The sequence below is a fragment of the Pezoporus flaviventris genome, unplaced genomic scaffold (genome assembly GCF_033815535.1).
Source record: "Pezoporus flaviventris isolate CSIRO_AGI_PZ_B2104156 unplaced genomic scaffold, CSIRO_AGI_Pfla_v1 ptg000035l, whole genome shotgun sequence".
Classification (NCBI taxonomy): Eukaryota; Metazoa; Chordata; class Aves; order Psittaciformes; family Psittacidae; genus Pezoporus; species Pezoporus flaviventris.
The window spans coordinates 10,250,714-10,269,614 of record NW_026892583.1 but is presented as its reverse complement, the minus strand read 5'-3'; the positions used below and the strand labels follow the sequence as shown (position 1 = coordinate 10,269,614).

The following is an 18,901-nucleotide window of genomic DNA, read 5'->3' as shown; positions in this document are numbered from 1 at the left end:
GTGGGACGCGAGGCCTGAGGGAGGCGGGGGACTCCTGTGTCCCCGAGAGCGGCCATGGCCCGCTCCTTCCTGGGTTTGTGGTCCCCAGGGCGGTTCCTCCCCCGCTCCCCTCAGCGTCCCGGGGACACACGCCGACACTCGCCCGCGGGCCCCCCCGCTCCCTCAGGGCCCGCCCCAGCCACAGCGCTGGCGGAGGGCGGGCGGGGCCGTTGTCCGCGCCGCTGGGGTAACGGTGGCCGCGGGGGCCGCTGTTGGGTCCACAGCTGGGCCCGCAGAGGCGAGGAAGCTGCGGCGCCGCGCCGGCACTGCACCATGGAGCGGTACGAGAAGCTGGGCAAGGTCGGGGAGGGCTCCTACGGCGTCGTCTTCAAATGCCGCAACAAGGACACCGGTCAGATCGTGGCCATCAAGAAGTTCCTGGAGTCCGAGGAGGACCCAGTGATCAGGAAGATCGCCCTGCGGGAGATCCGCATGCTGAAGGTGGGCGGCAGACGGGCCCCCGGCCCCGCTGGCTCTCCGAGCCCCTCGCGTCATCCGCCCCGGGGACGGCTGGGGAGGGTGGGCTCCGCAGCGAACGGCACTGCTCCCGGCGTGGCGGCGGTGGACTGTTCCCCGCCATCGCGGCTGGGCGTTCCTGAGGATGCTGCCCGGGAGCGGGTGTGAGGGAGGAAGCTCATCGTGAGAAGGGCCATGAGAGCAACCATGAAGAGACGGGGCGTCGTAAGGGGTGAAGCGAGGAGGCGGGATGTGAGGGAGCGGTATGTGAAGCGCCCAAGTCTGTCCGTTTCTCTGGCAGAAAGGCAGTGCCGGTGAGAGTCTGACCGCTCTGGCCAGGGACGGACATGCCTCGGGACGGAGGTGATCCTCCGCAGCCCAGGCTGTCACAGATCAGAGAGAATGGGTGCAGGTGGGAGCTGGGACGCTGCAGAGAGCGAGTTGCCGGCCGACCTCTGCGCGGGTGCGGGAGCACCAGCAAAGTCATCACTGTGCCCTCTTGAGCTGGGCTCTGTCCCCCATGCAGGCAGCGATGTCCTGGCCGGTACAGGCACAGCTCTGCCCTCAGTGCGCTGTCGGCGCCAGAGAGGGGGACTGTTGAAGCTCTGGTAAAGTATGTGAACAAAAAGTGATCCCGGATAGCATGAGGTAGGGGACAGCCGTGGGGCACAGCTCTCCTAGCTCTTTATAAATCTGCCCCAGCTCCTCTTTCTAACACACTTCTTCAGCCCCTGGCTGTGGGGGAATCCACAGTGTCAGACCCTGACATGCAGGCAGTTATCCAGCCATGTACTGAATGTCAGGGGCTGTGTAGGCTCAGAGTTTTTCACCTTACATGGAAGCAGCTGTAGAACCTGCACCTGTGAACCATGGCAGCACCTTGTCTTGGCTAATCATTTCCTGACTTTCCTCTGAGGACTTATCCTCACATAGAAATGGGTTACTTATTCAGCCTCTGTGTTTATTTTTCTGGTAAAATAAAAGCATGAGGACATTTGCAGTAAGTTAGAGCCGAAGTCCATCAAGCATGCAGAAATGAGGAGAAACCTGGGAGAAAGAGGGAGAGGATGGGGTAAGATTTCCTTTCATAGATGTATTTTTCAGGTGAAGTTTCTAGATCCAGAGGCTGTACCCATTGCTTCATGCTTACCAGACGTTCATAAACTGGAGTTTGTTCCATCTCTTTTTGAACTGGTGTATTCATTTGGTCTCCATGGTTTCCTGAGGCAGTGAGTGCCGCAACTTTAGGAATGTCTTGTGAAAAAATATCTTTATATTTGTTATAAACTTGCTGATGGCCCATGGTACCCTCAGTTGTGTATTCCAAGAAATGGAGAGTTGTTCCCTTTTCTCCAGGGTACTCTACACCTCCATCATCTCTCCATCTCCAGCTTTCTCTTTTCCTTGCAGAAGAGCCATAGCTTTAAAACACTGATTAAAGAGCCATATTGGCAGCATGTTGGTTTATTATACATTCTAAAATAATGGCTTCCAGTAGGACTCCTTTTTACAAGAAAAGTGGCATTCAGATTAAACACAGTGCAAGCTTGTAGACAGTCAATGATTTAGGATTTTGGAGTTAACAAAACCTGACAGAAATCCACAGGGAAATATGTTCCATTTTATTTAGAATTTCTTTCCCAAAATTCTTAGTTCTCTGATTTCTGCACAACGTTCCCAGACTTCACTGCCTGTTGGTATTTGCATAGCATCAGTTGATTCTCGTTGCACTCAGTGTTCCCTTCCCTCGAGTTAGCTTCACTGGCTTCCTGGGAACCAATGCTTTCAGATTTGCAATTAAACACAAGATTTCAACAGGTTACAATATTTCTTGTATTTCTTTTCCAAAAATCTCTTTGTGCTTGACTTTTATAGAGCATTTATGTATAAACAAGTGGTATAAATGTTATTGCTAAAGGAATATGAAGGCCTGATTCTTTACTCACTGCAAAAACAGGCAAAATAAGCCTAGGGGGCACCCTAGAAGAGCCGTCATCCAGGAAAAAAAGGCATATTTATTTTTCAGTTGGATTTTGGGAAGAAGCAGTCTGTGTTTTTCTCCCATCTGAAGCAAACAGATGACAAGTAGCTTTATTAAACAAGGCTGGAGATGCATTAAGATGTAAATTATATTAAAGATCATAAAGGAAAATAATTGCAGAAGTCACTTTTAATGCAGATGATAAGTGCATCTTCCTTCAGGGTCCAAAGTTGACACTGCTGCCATGGCAGGATCAGTGTCAGGGCACTGTTGATTTTAACAAGTGCAGACCTGCTTGAGTAGCTTTTCAACTTTTCCTCTGTAAATAGTAACAGTTTGTTTGGTTGGTTGTTGAGGTATTTCCTGTCTTAGGCAACAAGTGTTTGTCAAGATGTAGAGACTGTGTTTCATCAGCAAAATTGTAAGGCCTTATAAATTATTATTCTACATAGTAAACACCTTATAGATAAGGGACTTTTGATGGCCCTGGGAGCCATGGGAGGTGGGGTGGGAGAGCGTGGTGGTATGCAGAGTCTTGAAGCACCCTGCGTGATCCTGATTCCATAGGAAAGGCCAGAAATATGTGAAAACAGCAAGTCTGTGTGTTCCCCCATCACTGCTGCTGTTTCTAGAAGGGTGTTGGTTCCCCAGCCTTCACATGAAGGCTGACAGTTTTTAGCTTTGACATTGCAAAGAAGATGAGAGAAAAATGCAATGCAAAGCTGCGTGCATATAGAAAATAGAAAATAATCCCTATTAGCCTAGCATGGGAGAAATTATGACTTTTTGGGGAAAGCCCATGTCAGACATCTGACGTTTTTGTGGAAGGTGACATGTGGTCTTGTCACCCAAGCCGGGGACAGGGAGGGGATGCTCATCCTAGTGCTGCCAGCAACCAGCCACTGGCAGCTTTGGTAGCCTTAGAAACTGCTCTCTGAAACACCTCTCTACCTGACAGGGACGTTGTTAGGGTAACAGTGGGTTTGTGTGCATGCTTGCCTGCAAAAGAGATGCTGGCCCAGCCCAGTGAACCCAAATGCCTGGAGAGCCTGTGTGCTTCCAAGTCCAGGCTTACTCTCTCCATAAACCGCACTCCACACACATGTCCTGATAGCCAGCACAGTCATGCTCCCAAGCACAGCATGTTCTGAAGCCTGACCCATACAATCAGCCTGTAACTGACAGAGGTTTTCCAGAGATCTCAATCTGTTACTGTTGATTTAACTTTCTTCTTGCTGTACAATCCTCACCTCTCTCTGAAAGTGGAATGTAAGCACTGCAGGGTTTATCTCCTCCGTTTCCCTCCTGCTGGCAGGCTTTGCTGTGCCCAGCAGTTTGTCCATCCTGGCAGGCAGATCTGCTGAGGGTAACAGAGGAATCACGTGCCTGTTGCGCAGCATAGTTGATGGAGGCCCAGCTTGCTCTCGGGTATCTCTGATCAGTTATCACTGATCTGAGAACATAATATGGCAACACGCCGAATGCATGGAAAAGGAAGGCTCTGCATTATGCAGTGTATCAGGAGCTGCTGGTCTGGGCATTCAGAGCCACAGCAGCATTCTGACTTCTGTGGGGGAGTCTGAACTGGTAGACTGGGCTTTCTCTAATGTGCACGTGGTAAGTAGGTACTTTGTTCTATGTGAATATGCTTAACAGGCTAAGTAGCATGGCATGCACACAATTCCTGGGAGAATTGCTATCATTGCTGGAATTTTCAGCAGGCTTGCAGGCTGTTCTCTGTTCATCTTTTTTGAAGTGAATAAGGAAGTGGTGAGAATAGAGGTACTACTAGGTAGATAGGAAAGTTTGAGAAGTGTTACAAGCCTCCCCCCTTGTGGCTTAGCAGCCTTGCCATAGGAACTAAGGGTATGCAGAGAAGTCCATCCATTATGTGAGGTCAGGAGACATGGTCAGGACAGAGAAGGTTACACTGAAGGTCAGTCCCTGCTGACACTGTTGGGTACCTTGTGCTAGAGAGGGAAGGCACTCAGTGTAAAAATACCACAGAGGACTGAAGAAGTACTCGGAAGGTCTTGGTTGTGACCTAGATTTGATCCAGATGGGTGTGAAGGTCTTTGATCTTGGCATGTGGTTTACACAGTGTGAGCAGAATTGAAGGAACAAGCAACGTATGTAGTTAAGAGATGCTGTTTAGACAGACCAGTTCCTTGCTGCTGGTTTGCAGGACTGGAATAGCCACCTGTACACTACCAGGGATGCTGTGTGGTGTTGGCATATGGGCTTAGTGTAGTTTGGGTTCAGTATGATGTCCCCCAGAGGCAGTGAGCTCCCTGAAAGGTCTCTCTTTTCAAGAGACTTTTATAGTGACATGCTTGGAGAAAATTACATTTTGCAAAGGGTCCCACAGTGCCCACTGGAGCACTGAAATGGCCCCTGCCATGTCCCTACTGTCGTGACAGACTGGCAATGAGGTATGGTGGGGTTTTCTACTGACCTGCTCTTTTACTCAAGCTCACTGGTTAACCTCAGGATTCAAGTTGTGGATTTCAGAGCTCCTTGCGGTTAACTGGGTGCTTCTCCAAACAGCTGCATTCCTCAGTTGGTACCCCTTACAGTTTTCTCTAGTTTTGACTCTCCTCTTCCTTCCACTTTGCAGGCTTTCCCAGATGTCTCACAGGCACATTAGAAAGTGGCATTAGCGTAACTCCTAGGCAATGCCCTTTCCAGCCTTCTTGCTTAGAAACATGTTTATTCTAAGCCTTGGTCAGGCAAAGCACTGGTGGATACAGGTCCCTGCAAGCAGAGGGGATGGTTCCATGAGTCATCAGAAAAGAAATAGCATTCCTCAGCTGGGTCTGGCTTTTGTTTGTTTTCTTTTCCGAGCACAATGTTATGCCCCTTGATTCAGGCCCTCTCCCAGCACTCCCTCAAAATGTGGGTAAAAGAACAGGAAATTAGAAGCTTCAGTAATGTCCACCCTCACCTCTTCCAAGGTGTGTTTGAACAACCATGCTGTGCTCAGTCTTTGCGTGTGGGAAGAAGCTGTCTCAGCTCCCCAGGAGAGGAAGCCTTGGTATGAGCACATGAAGCAGATTAAAAGGGAAAGGAGGGAGCAGCAATAAAAATTCTCCTAATTAACCCTCCCAGATTCTGACAATAAGTAGGTGAAGCTGAGCCCATCTGCTTTACTTACACTTACTAGAGGAGCTCTTGGTTTCTCCTAAACTTATGTTAGCCTGCTACAGGCTCTTACATGTGTGATTTCAAAAGCTGTTCTCCAGGGAGAGCTGCTCTTCATTGTGGTGCAGTCGGAGGCTGGATATATACAATGAAAGGTGCTGCTGGAATAGCTGTAGGCACCATGATGAATTCTGTATCTATGAGCATCTTTTCTAAGGGGCACTCACTGAAGCCAAGCTGACTTGTTACTCACAGTCAGTTCCTAAAATAACTACACCACAGGCTGAGCTATAGCTGAGCTGCTTCTTCATGTTGTCTTGTGCTTGCATAAAAGGTTTCAGCTTAAGAAATTGAGACCCTTGGGGGCAAAAGCACTGTCCCACCTCTTTACCCCACTCCCCTGTGCAGTAACTAACCACTCCATCCACTGTGTGTTACAGCAACTGAAACACCCCAATCTGGTGAACCTGCTGGAAGTGTTCAGGAGGAAACGCAGGCTGCATCTGGTCTTCGAATACTGCGACCACACAGTTCTCCATGAGCTGGACAAGCACCCCCAGGGGTGAGTGGCCTGTTTCTCACTGGGAGCTTTGAACAAAAGATTAAGGGGTGTCTATGGTGTTGCTGCTCTGCAGAGTTTTCAGAGGAATTTCATTAAGTACAGGAGAGGTTTCCCAGCCCAGTGCCCCGGACTTGCTTTGTTCCTGTGATATAGCAGTGATGTCCAAAAGAATTGTGTATGAGCCTCTGCGTGTTGCTCACCAAGGAGACTGGAGCATTGAGCCTGAGTGTTTGGGTGCTCTTTGGCTGGCTTGGCAGCAGCAAACACAAATGGCTTGGGAGCATTCTGTGTCTCACTGCAAAGAGGTTAGGGCTGCTGTGGGAGGTGGGCATTCCCCCTAGTGTGTTGCACGTCCCTGTGGGCTGTGGGCATAGGGGGAGTGTCACTGAGCACCCAAATATACAAGTCTGTAGCAATGTCACTGATGATCTGTATGACAGACCAGTGACTTCTAGTGATGCTGCAGTGGTAAGGAGTAAGTTGGTGGCAGGAGTTACGAGAAGCTGTGCCTGCAACTCTCTGCACAGCCTCAGTGGACTCCCTGGTCAGATACCTTCTTCTTTAACAGGTGCTTGCACACAGTGTGAGCTACATGGGCAGAAGGAACATTCTCCAGGACAGGGTTTGTTCTTTTCACACATTATAAATGATACTCCCACTTAATAAATTGTCCCTAATTATTCATAGTGACTTGGTGCTATGGAAATGCTAAGCAGAAGTTCACAAATCATTTTACAGGCCTGGAGCTAAATGAATTGCCTGCAGGAGACTAACTGGGGGTTGAGTAAACAGAGCCTGTTATTCTCTTTCTTCCTTATGGGGAGCTCTGAAGGAGAATGGAGCACACTGATAGGTAATGTCTTTGTGAGCTGATGAGCAACTTTCATCACAGTTTGAACTGTTCACATGGAATCTGAAGAGAGGGTGGATAACCCTCTTTGGAGAAAATACTTCACATTTACTTTCTGTTCATCAGAACAACTCCAGTGTGAATGAACATGTAACACCTGGTTGCATACTTTGCTTTTGATCTTTGCTATGTCAGATGGTCAAGTGTTTTGTGGTCAGGATTAAGGTAGGTGGGCACAGGCCTCTTTGCATCATGTTCCCAGGTTATTTGACCAACTTCATCCCCTTGTCAGGCTGTCAGCACAGTACTTTCAGGGTGCTCTAGGATGTTTCTGCAAGGAAACTCCAGCATTGCACCAGCACTGTCAGAGCAAGACCTTCAGTGCTGTCAGCAGAAGGTGCCTTACAGAAAAAAACAGAATTCCTGAAAATTCTTTTGGATATTTTTTTGTTTTGTTTTTAATTTGTGATGAATCAGAAGCCTTTCAGCATTAAATACATGAAGTAAAATGGTATTTGAGTTTGGAAGTGCCAAGATTGTCACTTCTTCCTTTCCTGAGGTTGTTAAAGATGCTTACAGGCTGACAAGGAAGTTTAAGAACTGTTGCACAGTAATTGAAAGAGAGGAGAGGAGGCTGGATCTTTCACAGAGTTTTCTTTCTCTGAAGTGTTTGCCAGCTGCTAGAGGGAAGAAGAGGAGATGCAAACAGAAGTAGAGCTTTATACTCTTGTAGGAACATCCTTCCCCATCCCATTTTGGTCACCTCTCCTCTCTGGACAATCAGTGACATGACAGCATTGCAAGTCGTCCGTTTATACCCCGGATATTTCACCACTTCCAACTCTGAGCAGCTGCAGAGGCAGAAATGCTTGCTGGTGTTTTGGGATTGCCAGGAAGCATGGCTGCTAAGCACAGCCACAAGGCAGGATTTGACACCGACTTTCATGTGTTGATGTGTGGTCATCAGCTGGCAGACTTCATGCTGGCTGTGATTGAGTGGTACCAGACCTGCTGGCATGCTCTTACCTGACATAAATCCTTCTATCTTGTTGCACTGACTGGATTTGGAAGTGGTATTGACATTCCTTTTGACGCTCCTGTGATGCTTGAAGGGCAGTCTCACAGGAGAGCGTTGCTTTGTGCAGGGATGCACCTCAGCCTCAGCTCTGAAACCTGGTAAAAGGTACAAACAGGCTTCACCACCAGCCGCCCAGCATGACAGGTTAGCTGCACTGGAAGATCAACAAACTGAGGGTTATTATGTGTTTCTTATAACTTACTTATAGCAAGAAAATGTGCCTAGTGTTTTTCCTCTAAGTTTTCTGACCTGATCCTGATGGTTTTGGTCACAGAATCCTGTGCAGTGTTAGCACTCAAAAGGCCTCTACTTCCTTTTTCCTGCAACAGTGAAGTTATTTTTAATGGCCAAAATAAAAATGTGCTTTTTTAAAAACAGGGTGCCGGAACATCTAGTGAAGAGCATAATCTGGCAGACCCTCCAAGCTGTGAACTTCTGCCATAAACACAATGTAAGTCCCCTAAACAGCACTACTGATTGCTGTAAATGTGGCCTTGGAGGAATGGAGATTCTGTTGCCGTTTTCCTCATGACATGGTTTTCATGGGATGAAGTCAGATGAAATTTCCTGTTTTCAACAAGAAACATGTATCTGAAATACTGGTGTATACCCGCAACAGCTGCATTCCCTATCACGCAGGTCCCTTGGGTTTGCTGTCAAGGAATGATTTGCACTAATGACCTTGGATAAGCTTCCAGGCTGAGCAGGTATATATCCCTTTGTGTTCCCAGTGCCACTGACATTTAGAAATCTGGCTTAACATCTCATCAGCTGAGACCTGAGCAAAGTCCTGGTGATTTCACAAAAAGCCCTTCTGTTGATAGTCATAGGTATTGAATCATGACACCAGCTAAAAAAGTTACAAATATTAGATTCAATAAACCAGTTTTACAACCCCTCTTCTGCTTTCTGGAGGGAGGTGAGTGTTCTGTAAGTGACACATACTTCATAGAAAGCAATAGGGATTCTTTAAGAAGCAGGGAAAGAAAGGAGACTTTTGTAGAAGTTCTGTAGGCAAACTTAGTTGTAATTGTCTTTGGTTTTGTTTATTTTCCAATGTGTGAGGTTTAAGAGTCAAGCAGGAGATCGGTCTGGAATGGGTGTTTTGTCTTTGCTGGGAGAAGTATGTCCAGTTGAACCACAGGAACTTGGCCATAGGTCTGTCTTGCTTCCAAGATCTGTTGTTTCGCTTCTTTTTTCTATTCTTCCACTCAGTCTGAAAGATTTAATGGAGTTTTAAAGCAGAGGGAACAATGAGATGCTGCAGTCTGACCAGCTGTAGATCACAGGTAATGAAGTTTTATGCAGCTGCCCTTTTTGGAACTCCATGACACCGGTGTAACATGCAGCATTTCAGTCCTCAGGAGGAGACACAGTAATCTACCAGCTTAGCTAGGAAAAGTCTGATGTGTTTGAGCTGAGGTGATGGTAGGGGAGAGACAACGTGAGCTAGACCCTGGTGATTTCAGTAGAAAACACCTTTTGTAAATTGGCAGAAGAAATTAAGGTTGCTGCTAGTTTGATCAATAGAAACTCTTTGCCAAGCCCAAATTCAGTTGTTGTGAACCTTCAGCAGGCAAGGTCAACCTCCCAGGAATCACAGAATTGCTGATGTTGGAAGGGACCTCTGGAGATCATCTCATCCACACCCCCTTCTCAAGCTGGGCAGCCAGCGCAGGCCGCTCAGAGATTTTTCCAGTCAGGGTTCAAGTACCTCCAAGGATGGAGGCTCCACAAACTCTTTGGACAGCCTGGTTTTCTTTACTTCTTCCAATCAGGTATTTATGCACATTGATAAGGTCCCCCCTGAGCCTTCTCTTCTCCATGTTGAATGAATGATGGTCCCATCTCGCTCATCCTCTCCTTAAATACCAGATACCTCAATCCCTGAATCATTTTAGTGGCCCTTCACTGGAGTGACTCCAGTATGCCCACATTTTCCCCTACTGAGGATCCCAAAGCTGGACACAGAACTCTGGATGTGTCTCACCTGTGCTGCGTAGAAGGAATACCAGGCATGCTCTGGCATCTGCAAGGATAGATAAAGTCCCGTATATAAAAGGTAGCCTTCATCTCATCTGTAAGTTTTGCCAGCAAAATCACTTGCTTGTCTACTAGATTATCAGTAAATACAGTTCATGGACTTGTCCAAGATCCTAAAGGACCTAAACACCTCTCATTAGGATCTCCTTACATATTTGTAAACCCAAGTCCCTTTTTTGGGAGTGTGTTTCACATAGCTGTTTCAAGTGAGTTGCATTTGCAGAGAGCCAGGTTAACAACAATCCTTGTTATGCAAACCTCGCTCCTCCTTCTAGCAGATTCCCAGCTAGTTCTGGGGAGCTGACTTGGTGTTGTCCAAGTGATACAGAGCTATGCAGTTGGAGCTGGGAGCCTGTAGTGTCTCATCCCAAAGGTGGGGTATACTCAGGGTAATTGTCCTGCTCAGCAGGACGTAGCTTTAGCTGCTATTAAGAAATCCTTCCGTCTTCTCTTTCAGCAGGAATGATTGCCCAGCACAATGTGCAAGGGCTGTGCGGCTGAATTAAGAGGTTCTTTATCTGATGGCCAGGTTAAAGACTTGCTTCTAACCTTGGGGTTTTTTCCATTTCCAGTGCATCCACCGAGATGTAAAGCCAGAAAACATCTTGATAACAAAGCACTCGGTCATCAAACTTTGTGACTTTGGATTTGCTCGCATACTGAGTGAGTGCCACATGCTACTTATACAGGTTGTTAACACTTGAAAGCTCAAAGAAAGTGTAGGATCAGGCTTCCAAACATCAGTAAAGACTAACTTGTCTTTGATGCATGTATAAATCATCCTGTATAAAGGCTGGCATGTTTTCATAGAGAAGCTCTGCTAAAGGGCAAGAAGAGATCCACAAACCAGTTTAAAGGGAGCTAGCCCAGGCACTGGGATACCAAGTGCCTCTGTAAACAAACTTGGCCTGAGCTCCCTGCTGGTGCAGCTGAACTGCTGGTGGTGCTGGCACTGGTAGGTGGAAGTTGGCCTTGGGCATCTTGGAGCTGCCCAGCCGTTGTTTATGCAATGCTGGAGACACAGCTGGAGTTCCCTGGCAGGAGGAGCCCCTCTGGCAGAAGGCACTGTCTCTGCAAACAATGGTCTCACATTTTCCATGGTAAATAAACCCCCTAATCTGGGTTTTTTTAGCTCTTGTTCAAACAAATCACGTGGGCTCTGAGAACTGACCACTGGCTGATGCAGGGCCCTGCTGTGGAGCTCTGCATATTTTCATTGGGAGAAAAATACGGTCTTGATTTTTGCCATATCTGAAGTGTTTCCAAAGTTAGGTTTTGCTAGTGGCCAGTGACTCATTCTGTTCCTGTAGCTATTGCCTGCCCAGGAGGTGCCCCAACATGTGTAACGACTTATAGTTGCTCATCTTCATTGTTCTGATCCTATATTCCTGTTTATTTCTCTCCTTCCTGACCCCAACCTAGCTGGTCCGAGTGATTATTACACAGACTATGTGGCTACCAGGTGGTACCGCTCTCCGGAGTTACTTGTGGGAGACAACCAGTATGGACCTCCTGTAGACGTGTGGGCAATAGGTTGCGTCTTTGCAGAGTTGCTGTCTGGGGTCCCCCTGTGGCCTGGCAAGTCTGACGTTGACCAGCTGTACCTCATCCGGAGAACCCTAGGTAAGTGTCCTGGTCAGAGCCTTGGCCTTCCTGATGCCTTTGGCAGGACTACAGCTTGCCTGGAGGACTGTCCTCTGTGGTGGAAATCAGGTTTAGCCAGGAGGTGAATTTATGCAGTGGATCTCTCCTTTTTTATAAGAGCTGGGTTTTACTGGCATGACTTACATGTGTACATCTTGTTAGGATGTGACAGGTGCTGCTGCAGGTCCAGGGGAAACAAAGTTGGCATCTATGTGGGTGTTGACTGTTCTTCAGAAACAGATCTGTGGCTTCAGCTTGTGTGAGCCAGCAGTGCCAGACTGTGGCTAAAATGGACAGGGTTGTGTAAGTAGGATCATTGCCTGCAAACTGCCCAAGACCATCCTTCTACTCTCTGTAGCAGTGGTGGTCTCTTGGAAGCTGGCTCTGGAGCCTGGTGGTTTAAGAAAGATGTAAGATGTGTTGGGTGACCATCAGATGCCTCTCTTGCTCTTTTGGGGTGGTACAGGGTGTGAGGAGCACAAGGCCAGCCCTGCACAGGTGGCATAGGAACAACCATCTCTGCTGCTGTCCTGCCCATCTTCAGCTGTCCCCACACAGATAGAAAAATGGGGTGCCTGTATCAGAAAGGACCAGGGATGTTTTGCATAAAGGTGAGAAAGATCCAGGTATTTTTCAGGGTTTGGTACCAAGCAAAGCAGTCCCTGCCTCTAGATAACAAATAGTTGGATTTAGTTTATCACAGCTTTGGAGGTCTCATAAACATTGCCAGTGCCTGCGGATAGCTGTGTGCTTGGGAAAGAGAGTGTGAACACTGAAATTTGTCTGTTCCCTTTGTCTTTATTCACCAAGGAATTTTAGGAGTTGCTCCATATTTGGAACAGGGGTTAAATAAAAGAGACATTATCTGTATGACACTTAAATTAATCTTGTCTCATTGATTGAGTTTGACCTTGGTGTGTAACATCTGATGGCTCAGGTGGAAAGGAACAACTCCTCACTTTTAGTTGAAATTTGTTGAAATGAACTGAAAATGGTAGGTTTTGCTGAGCAGTTTATAAAACCATAAAGGTGACTAATGGCTTTAAATGGAAAAGCTCCTTAGCTGGAAAAGCAGTTCAACGTTGATTGCTTCATCCTCCAGAATATGTTTCTGCCAGTGTTAAGTAAGTTATCATTTATTTTTAATGATAGGGTTTCGGCCAGAAGAAATTCCCTTTTGATCCAGGTGACAGACTGAGGCAGCAAAAGCTCCTTGGCCAAAGCTGTGTAATTATGGTAGTTTGGCTGGTGTACTGCTCTTTTGTTACAGGTTTGATTTTAACATTTAGCTTGCTCTGAGCTGCTCTAAGCTTTGAGAAAGAGACATGAAGCTGTGCTGGGAAAAAGCTACAGCTTGTTCCTGTTGGTGCTACATTTAATCTCTTTTCTATACAACATCCTCAGGAGTGTAGAAAAATAATTTCACCCAATATGAGTTAAATTTTAATGAAGCTAGAACACTTGTGGTTAGCCTGTCCCCTTCCAGCAGTCAGAGAAGCAACAACTGTTTATGCAGACAGGCTGCCTCTTGGGAACCCTTTGCCTTTGAAAATGCTGAAACACAGCATTGGCATGGAGAGCAGGCCAGCAGAGCTTGCCTCACCCTCCCTCCAAGAGAGCACATCAACAATGCTGCTCACGCTGCCAGACAGCCACCTCCAAAACAAACAGTGGCTCCTGCCAGTTGCTCATCAGAGCCCAGGGTTGGTCCATCATGTCTGATGTGAGCAGGGGAGGTAGCTGCTGGTCTGATCCTGCTTAATACTTTGGGAAGGATCCCTGGCTGAAGCTGGGTGATGTGCCATGGCTGGAGTTTCAGATCCTCGTAGGTGTTTGCACAGCACCCTCTAGCTATGATGCTGAAACATGTTCTCCTGTTCACTGGTACACACATCCAGAGTTCAGTCAGCACAGAGTGGAGATCCAGGAGCTGGCACAGAGCAGACATGTTTATGCAACTTAGTGCCTTGCCCACCTTATTCCCTGGTGTTTTACCAAGGGGTCTTCTTGCTAGTGCAAATCCAAATTTGCAGTTACTCAGATAATGCAGTGATAGGATCAGATCAGGTGTTTGGCATGGGGAGATACATAGAAATATGTATTTTTTAGGCCCCCAGGTATAGTGGCCGCAGTTCATAAAAGCCACTTTGCCACACAACACAGAGCCTGGAAGATCATAGAATCCTAGAATGGTTTGGGTTGAAAGGGACCTTAAAGGTCATCCAGTTACAACCCCCTGCCATGGGCAGAGACACCTTCCACTAGAACAGGCTGCTCCAAGCGCTGTCCAACCTGGCCTTTAACACTGCCAGGGATGGAGCAGCCACAGCTTCTCTGGGCAACCTGTGCCAGTGCCTCACCACCCTCACAGGGAAGAACTTCTTCCTAATAGCTAATCTAAATCTGCTCTCTGTCAGTTTAAAGCCATTCCCCCTTGTCCTGTCCGTAACAGACCCTTGTCAGAAGTACCTCTCCAGCTTCTTGTCAGCCCCTTTAGGTACTGGAAGCTGCTCTAAGGTCTCCTTGGAGAGAACCCTCTCTTCTCCAGGCTGAACAGCCCCAGCTCTCAGCCTGTCTCCAGAGCTGAGGTGCTCCAGCCTTCTGAACACCTTCATGACCTCCTCTGGACTCACTCCAGCAGGTCTACATACTTCTTACCCTGTGGACCCACAGCTGGATGCAGGACTGCAGGTGGGGTCTCACAGACATGAAGTAGAGGGGGAGAATCCCCTCCCTCAGCTTGCTGGCCATGCTGCTGGTGATGCAGCCCAGAACACAGTTGGCTTTCTGGGCTGCAAGTGCACACTGCCAGATCATGTTGAGTTTCTCACCAGTGCATGGTAGCTGGGTACTGCTGCTACAAAACATCCTCCCACCAGCTGAATTTCTTTGAGTTGTTCACAGCACAAGGTCCTGGGCAGCTGTGACCACGGGCAGCTGGAGCTATGTGGCCCTGGCTTTCCTTCAGCACAGTCACACAGCTGTGGGATCACCAGTGTTAGAGGTGGACATTAGTTTTTGCAAAAGAAGGTTTCATCAGCTCACTTGATGTTATTCCATGTCTTCAGACATTCTCTCGGATGGTGTCAGCCTTGTCAGCTTGTTCAATGCAGGGTGTGTAAAACTAGCAAATTAATCCAACTTTGCTTTTTTACTTTCATTCTTGGTCAAAGGGGATCTTATTCCCAGGCACCGGCAAGTGTTCAGCACCAACCAGTTCTTCAATGGGATAAGAATTCCAGACCCGGAAAGCATGGTAAGAGCTCTCTCCAGACACACTTCCCTTGAGCCTAAGCAATCTATGTGCAGTGCTAACCAGCAGTCTATGTGTAGTGCTAAAGAGATGAAGTGTTCAGACAGAGAAGTGTTCCTGCTTCTTTCTACCCAGAGTACACATGCTGTCTGCTTTGGAATCAGAGCTGGAAAAGCCTCGCTTGCTCAGTGTGACCAGTCATTTGCTGCACAGAATTTTTTCCCTATCCAGAAGTTTTGCCCTCTACTTTGCCAATGTCCACCAGAGTATTTGGAGGTGGCTGAACCCCTCTCATGACATTTTAACAAATATCCTATGTAAAAGCAGTCAGAAATGCTTAATCTCTGCTCCTTGCCCTGGTTCTGGTGGCACAGCAGCCAACCTACCCATCCTCAGTAATGCCAGTAGCATTCCTCTAAGTGCATGAAGTGAGAGACATGTTTTGTGAGGTACAGGTCACGTTGCTGTGGAAAGCTGATTCTCTGTACCCTGATGAATTCAAAGCTGGCTAACCTGAGTACACTCACTCTTGTTTTCTCTCCAGGAGCCGTTAGAAATGAAATTCCCTCATATTTCATACTCTGCTCTAGCTCTCATGAAGGTAAGAAAACTACCACTCATGGAGGAGCTTTGCACCAAGACTTAGCAAATGCAGCCTGGTTTTGCTTATCAGCTGGTAAATGGTTTGAGAGTCAGCTACTGAATTATCAGAAATTAATTTTAAAGCAGAGCTGCAGGGGATTTGGAGAGGACTTTTAATCCACTCCTTTTTACCATGGAGGTGGAAAACATATTATTCCCTTAGTAGGATGCAGTGAATGGAAACTGTGAGGATGGAGACATTAACAAGAAGGTGCAGTTGTGGACAGTCCTGGCTATGCTGCACACTGGCACAACAGGGCTAGTGCCATAGTGGAGTCCCCTGCTTAAGAAAGTTGTTCAGTTCAAATGAAGGTTGTGGGCTGAACTGTTTGTAGAAGTTTGCTACACCATTCAATTGCAACTGTCCCTCTAGCTGCAATTTCTGCTACTGCCTTATGGCAGTTGTTGGGTATTGGCTGCTTTGCATGCCTTATGCTGACTCTGGAAAGCCACTCTTAGAATCCATTAAGAAAAATATTAACAACTGTACCCGTGTGAATAGTCGTTGGCTTGGTGAGTAGCTGGAATTGTGCAGACCTGTTTAACGGGTGTTTCATGTGAACCATTACTTCATCTTTTTTCAAAGAGTTGCCTTCGTATGGACCCTGCAGAGAGGCAGACCTGTGAGCAGCTGCTGCAGCACCCCTACTTTGACAGCATTAGGGAAGCAGTGGATATGGGCAAAGAACATGGAAAAGCAGCTCGGAAACCAACCCGGCTGACTCAAAAGCATGTGCCAGGGGTAACATTTTCATAGTAGTATTTCATGTTCTGTACCTGAGGAGGGGTTCTCTTTGTTGGGCTTGCAGGAGGTGGGCTCATGGGGGCAGTTAACGGTGAGAGCGAGCTCCTGCCTTGGACCCATCTTAATTTCAGCCCGAGGAGAAAATTAACCTCTTGGCTAAAGAGTAACTCAGTACAAACTGAATTCAGTGTGCAGCTCCACTGGGTCGCTGGGGTAAGCAGCACATCATGTGAAAGATCAGGTTTATCCAGGAATGTGCATTCCTGACAAAGAATAGCAGGATAGCTGGACAGGCTGGTGTGGCTGGTTTCATTTGGAGTTCTCTGGTATCTTTTTGGTGCTTTTGAATTCCAAGTTATGAAGATGGCAAAAATGCCCAGTTCTGTTTGTAACTGCTGATGGGATATGATCCCTTATGTAGTTCCAGATGTTACACAATGCACTGGGTGTTTCTGCCAAGCATATGTTTCCCAGTTCAGTCTTTCCAGACGCCAGCCCAAGTCTCCGGTCCAGCCTCTGGAGGAGAGGCGTTCAGTTCTGTGTTCCTGCGAGCCACATTCCCCAAGACAGCAGGGAGTTTGGAGGTGTGGGATGGAGAACTGTTACAGCGTATAAATTCCTGGATCAAACTGACTTGCCTCTTCTATATTCTGTGGCATGGGATATAACAGTAATATTTTTCCTGTCCTGGATGACTGGAAGAAAGAACTTTAATGAGCTGTTCTGGTTCCGGTCCAGTTGTAGAAGCCCAGCTCCTGTGAAAAGCACAGGATTACAGGATGAATACAGTTATAGCTTATATTCCATTTGAAAAAATAAAATGCATGCTTTAGTCTCCTTTCAAACAAATACACACTATGTAACTTTTCTTTCAGTTACAGTACCTGCCTCAGTTAACCAGTAGTAATGTACTACCAGCGTTGGACACCAAGAAGTACTGCTGCAAAACGAGAAAATCAAACTATCATTTCCCTAACATCTAATTGGATGGCAAATTAAAAACTATTCACTGATCAAAGTTCAAGTCATTTCACAATTTATAAAAGGAATAATGGTGGAAAACAAAATTACTGCTTGTTAGGACATACACAAAAGTGGTCTGTGACGTACTCTGGGTCAGTAACAGAAGTGATGCACAGAGAGAACTCCAAGCTCCTGTTAGTCAGTGCTCTGCGTACCAAGGAAAATACATTTAATTTGCTTTAATTCATGGTTGTGTACTGGTTTGTGGTTGTGTGCCAGTTCAGGATTACTGCAATCCAGTGCTTGCAGTGCGAGCTTAAAAGCTTTTGCCTGTTCATCCCCATATTTCAGACATGTTAGCAGAGCTGCAGCCTTGCCAAAGCAATCAGAGTCCAGCTGTGTCAAAGCAGTAACGCTGCTTTGGAGTCACTGATCCCATGAGGAACTGTGAATGCCTTGCTGGTGGGAGTAGAGGAGGGGATGGGTGGTGTGTGGGGGGCCAAGCCTGGTGGGAGGCTGCCTGACCAGTCAAGTAAGTTCTAAACCTGCTGAAGTAGCAGGGGTCTAAAGAGGTGTCTGTCTTTCCTACCACATTTAAAGATTACGCAGTATTAAAGGTACTGGTAATGACTCAGACCTAGTGGAAGGCTCAGCGGGCACTGTTACCAGGAAACAATACAACCTGTTGTTTATTTAGTCTTTTCAGAGCTTCTCCTGTGTGTTTCTTCCTTGCATTAGGAGCTCATTTTTATTTGCTGTTTCCATCAGCAGCAAAATCAATTGCCTGTAGTATTACAGAAATCATTTTTGTCAAAACTAATTCATGAATATCATTTATAACATTGGCCAGACGCAGGAAGGAATTCTACCTAAGCAACATGTATTAGAACGATTTGTAGGTTTTGTGTAATCTTAGGACATACTACTGTGGTGATTTTGAATAAATATAGTTTTGCCAATTTACTGGATGTGTTTTACTGTATAAAGTTTTACTACTGGGCAAAACATCCTCTTTTTACTTAAAACATAGAGCAAAAAGTGTTTTCTTTCCTCAATACTGTTCTGTGTTCAACAACTGGTAAAGCAGTTTCATTGGGACAGGTGCCATATCCTTACAGAGAGTGCCTGTCTGCCTTTTCTTTTGTGTTGTAATTTAATGTATTTTAATCTCGTACATTTTGTGCCTCAGTAGTTTTGGTTACACTCAGAAAGCTGTGGCACTGCAGGATTTTCTGCATGGATGTTCAGCCATCTAATCCCGTGTATGTGCAAAGCACTGCAGCACCCACAGGTTGTTATTAGCAGCTGATAGCCTGGCAGTGGGCTCCTGGAACCAGCCCGGTGCAGCACAGGCTACAGGTACACGATTCTTGCCTGTTCAGTGCTGGGAGGTGCCACAAAGAATCAGCCCCACAATGCAGGTAGTACAAAATGTCCTTTCCATGGCCTGGAGTCATTTCCTTCTGCAGCCAAGCTGGCAATGAGGGACAAGAGGTGCTCAGTT

The 18,901-nt window shown here is 46.8% G+C and overlaps 1 protein-coding gene across 1 annotated transcript; it reads left to right on the top strand.

The window, feature by feature from the left end:
* The first annotated feature begins 259 nt into the window (after nucleotides 1-259).
* On the top strand, nucleotides 260-17,640 carry CDKL1 (cyclin dependent kinase like 1). The gene is made up of 9 exons (XM_061462528.1): nucleotides 260-480; nucleotides 6,058-6,179; nucleotides 8,486-8,558; nucleotides 10,723-10,813; nucleotides 11,573-11,773; nucleotides 14,968-15,050; nucleotides 15,592-15,648; nucleotides 16,276-16,431; nucleotides 17,310-17,640. Exons 1-9 carry the CDS (start codon nucleotides 313-315, stop codon nucleotides 17,415-17,417), a joined length of 1,059 nt encoding a protein of 352 aa, XP_061318512.1. The 5' UTR covers nucleotides 260-312; the 3' UTR covers nucleotides 17,418-17,640.
* The last annotated feature ends 1,261 nt before the right edge of the window (nucleotides 17,641-18,901 follow it).

Coding starts and splice junctions, on each gene's coding strand:
- CDKL1 (XM_061462528.1), top strand. CDS start 313: ATGGAGCGGTACGAGAAGCTGGGCAAGGTCGGGGAGGGCTCCTACGGC. Junction 8,559..10,722: donor ACTTCTGCCATAAACACAAT/GTAAGTCCCCTA, acceptor TTCCATTTCCAG/TGCATCCACCGAGATGTAAA. Junction 15,649..16,275: donor CTGCTCTAGCTCTCATGAAG/GTAAGAAAACTA, acceptor CTTTTTTCAAAG/AGTTGCCTTCGTATGGACCC.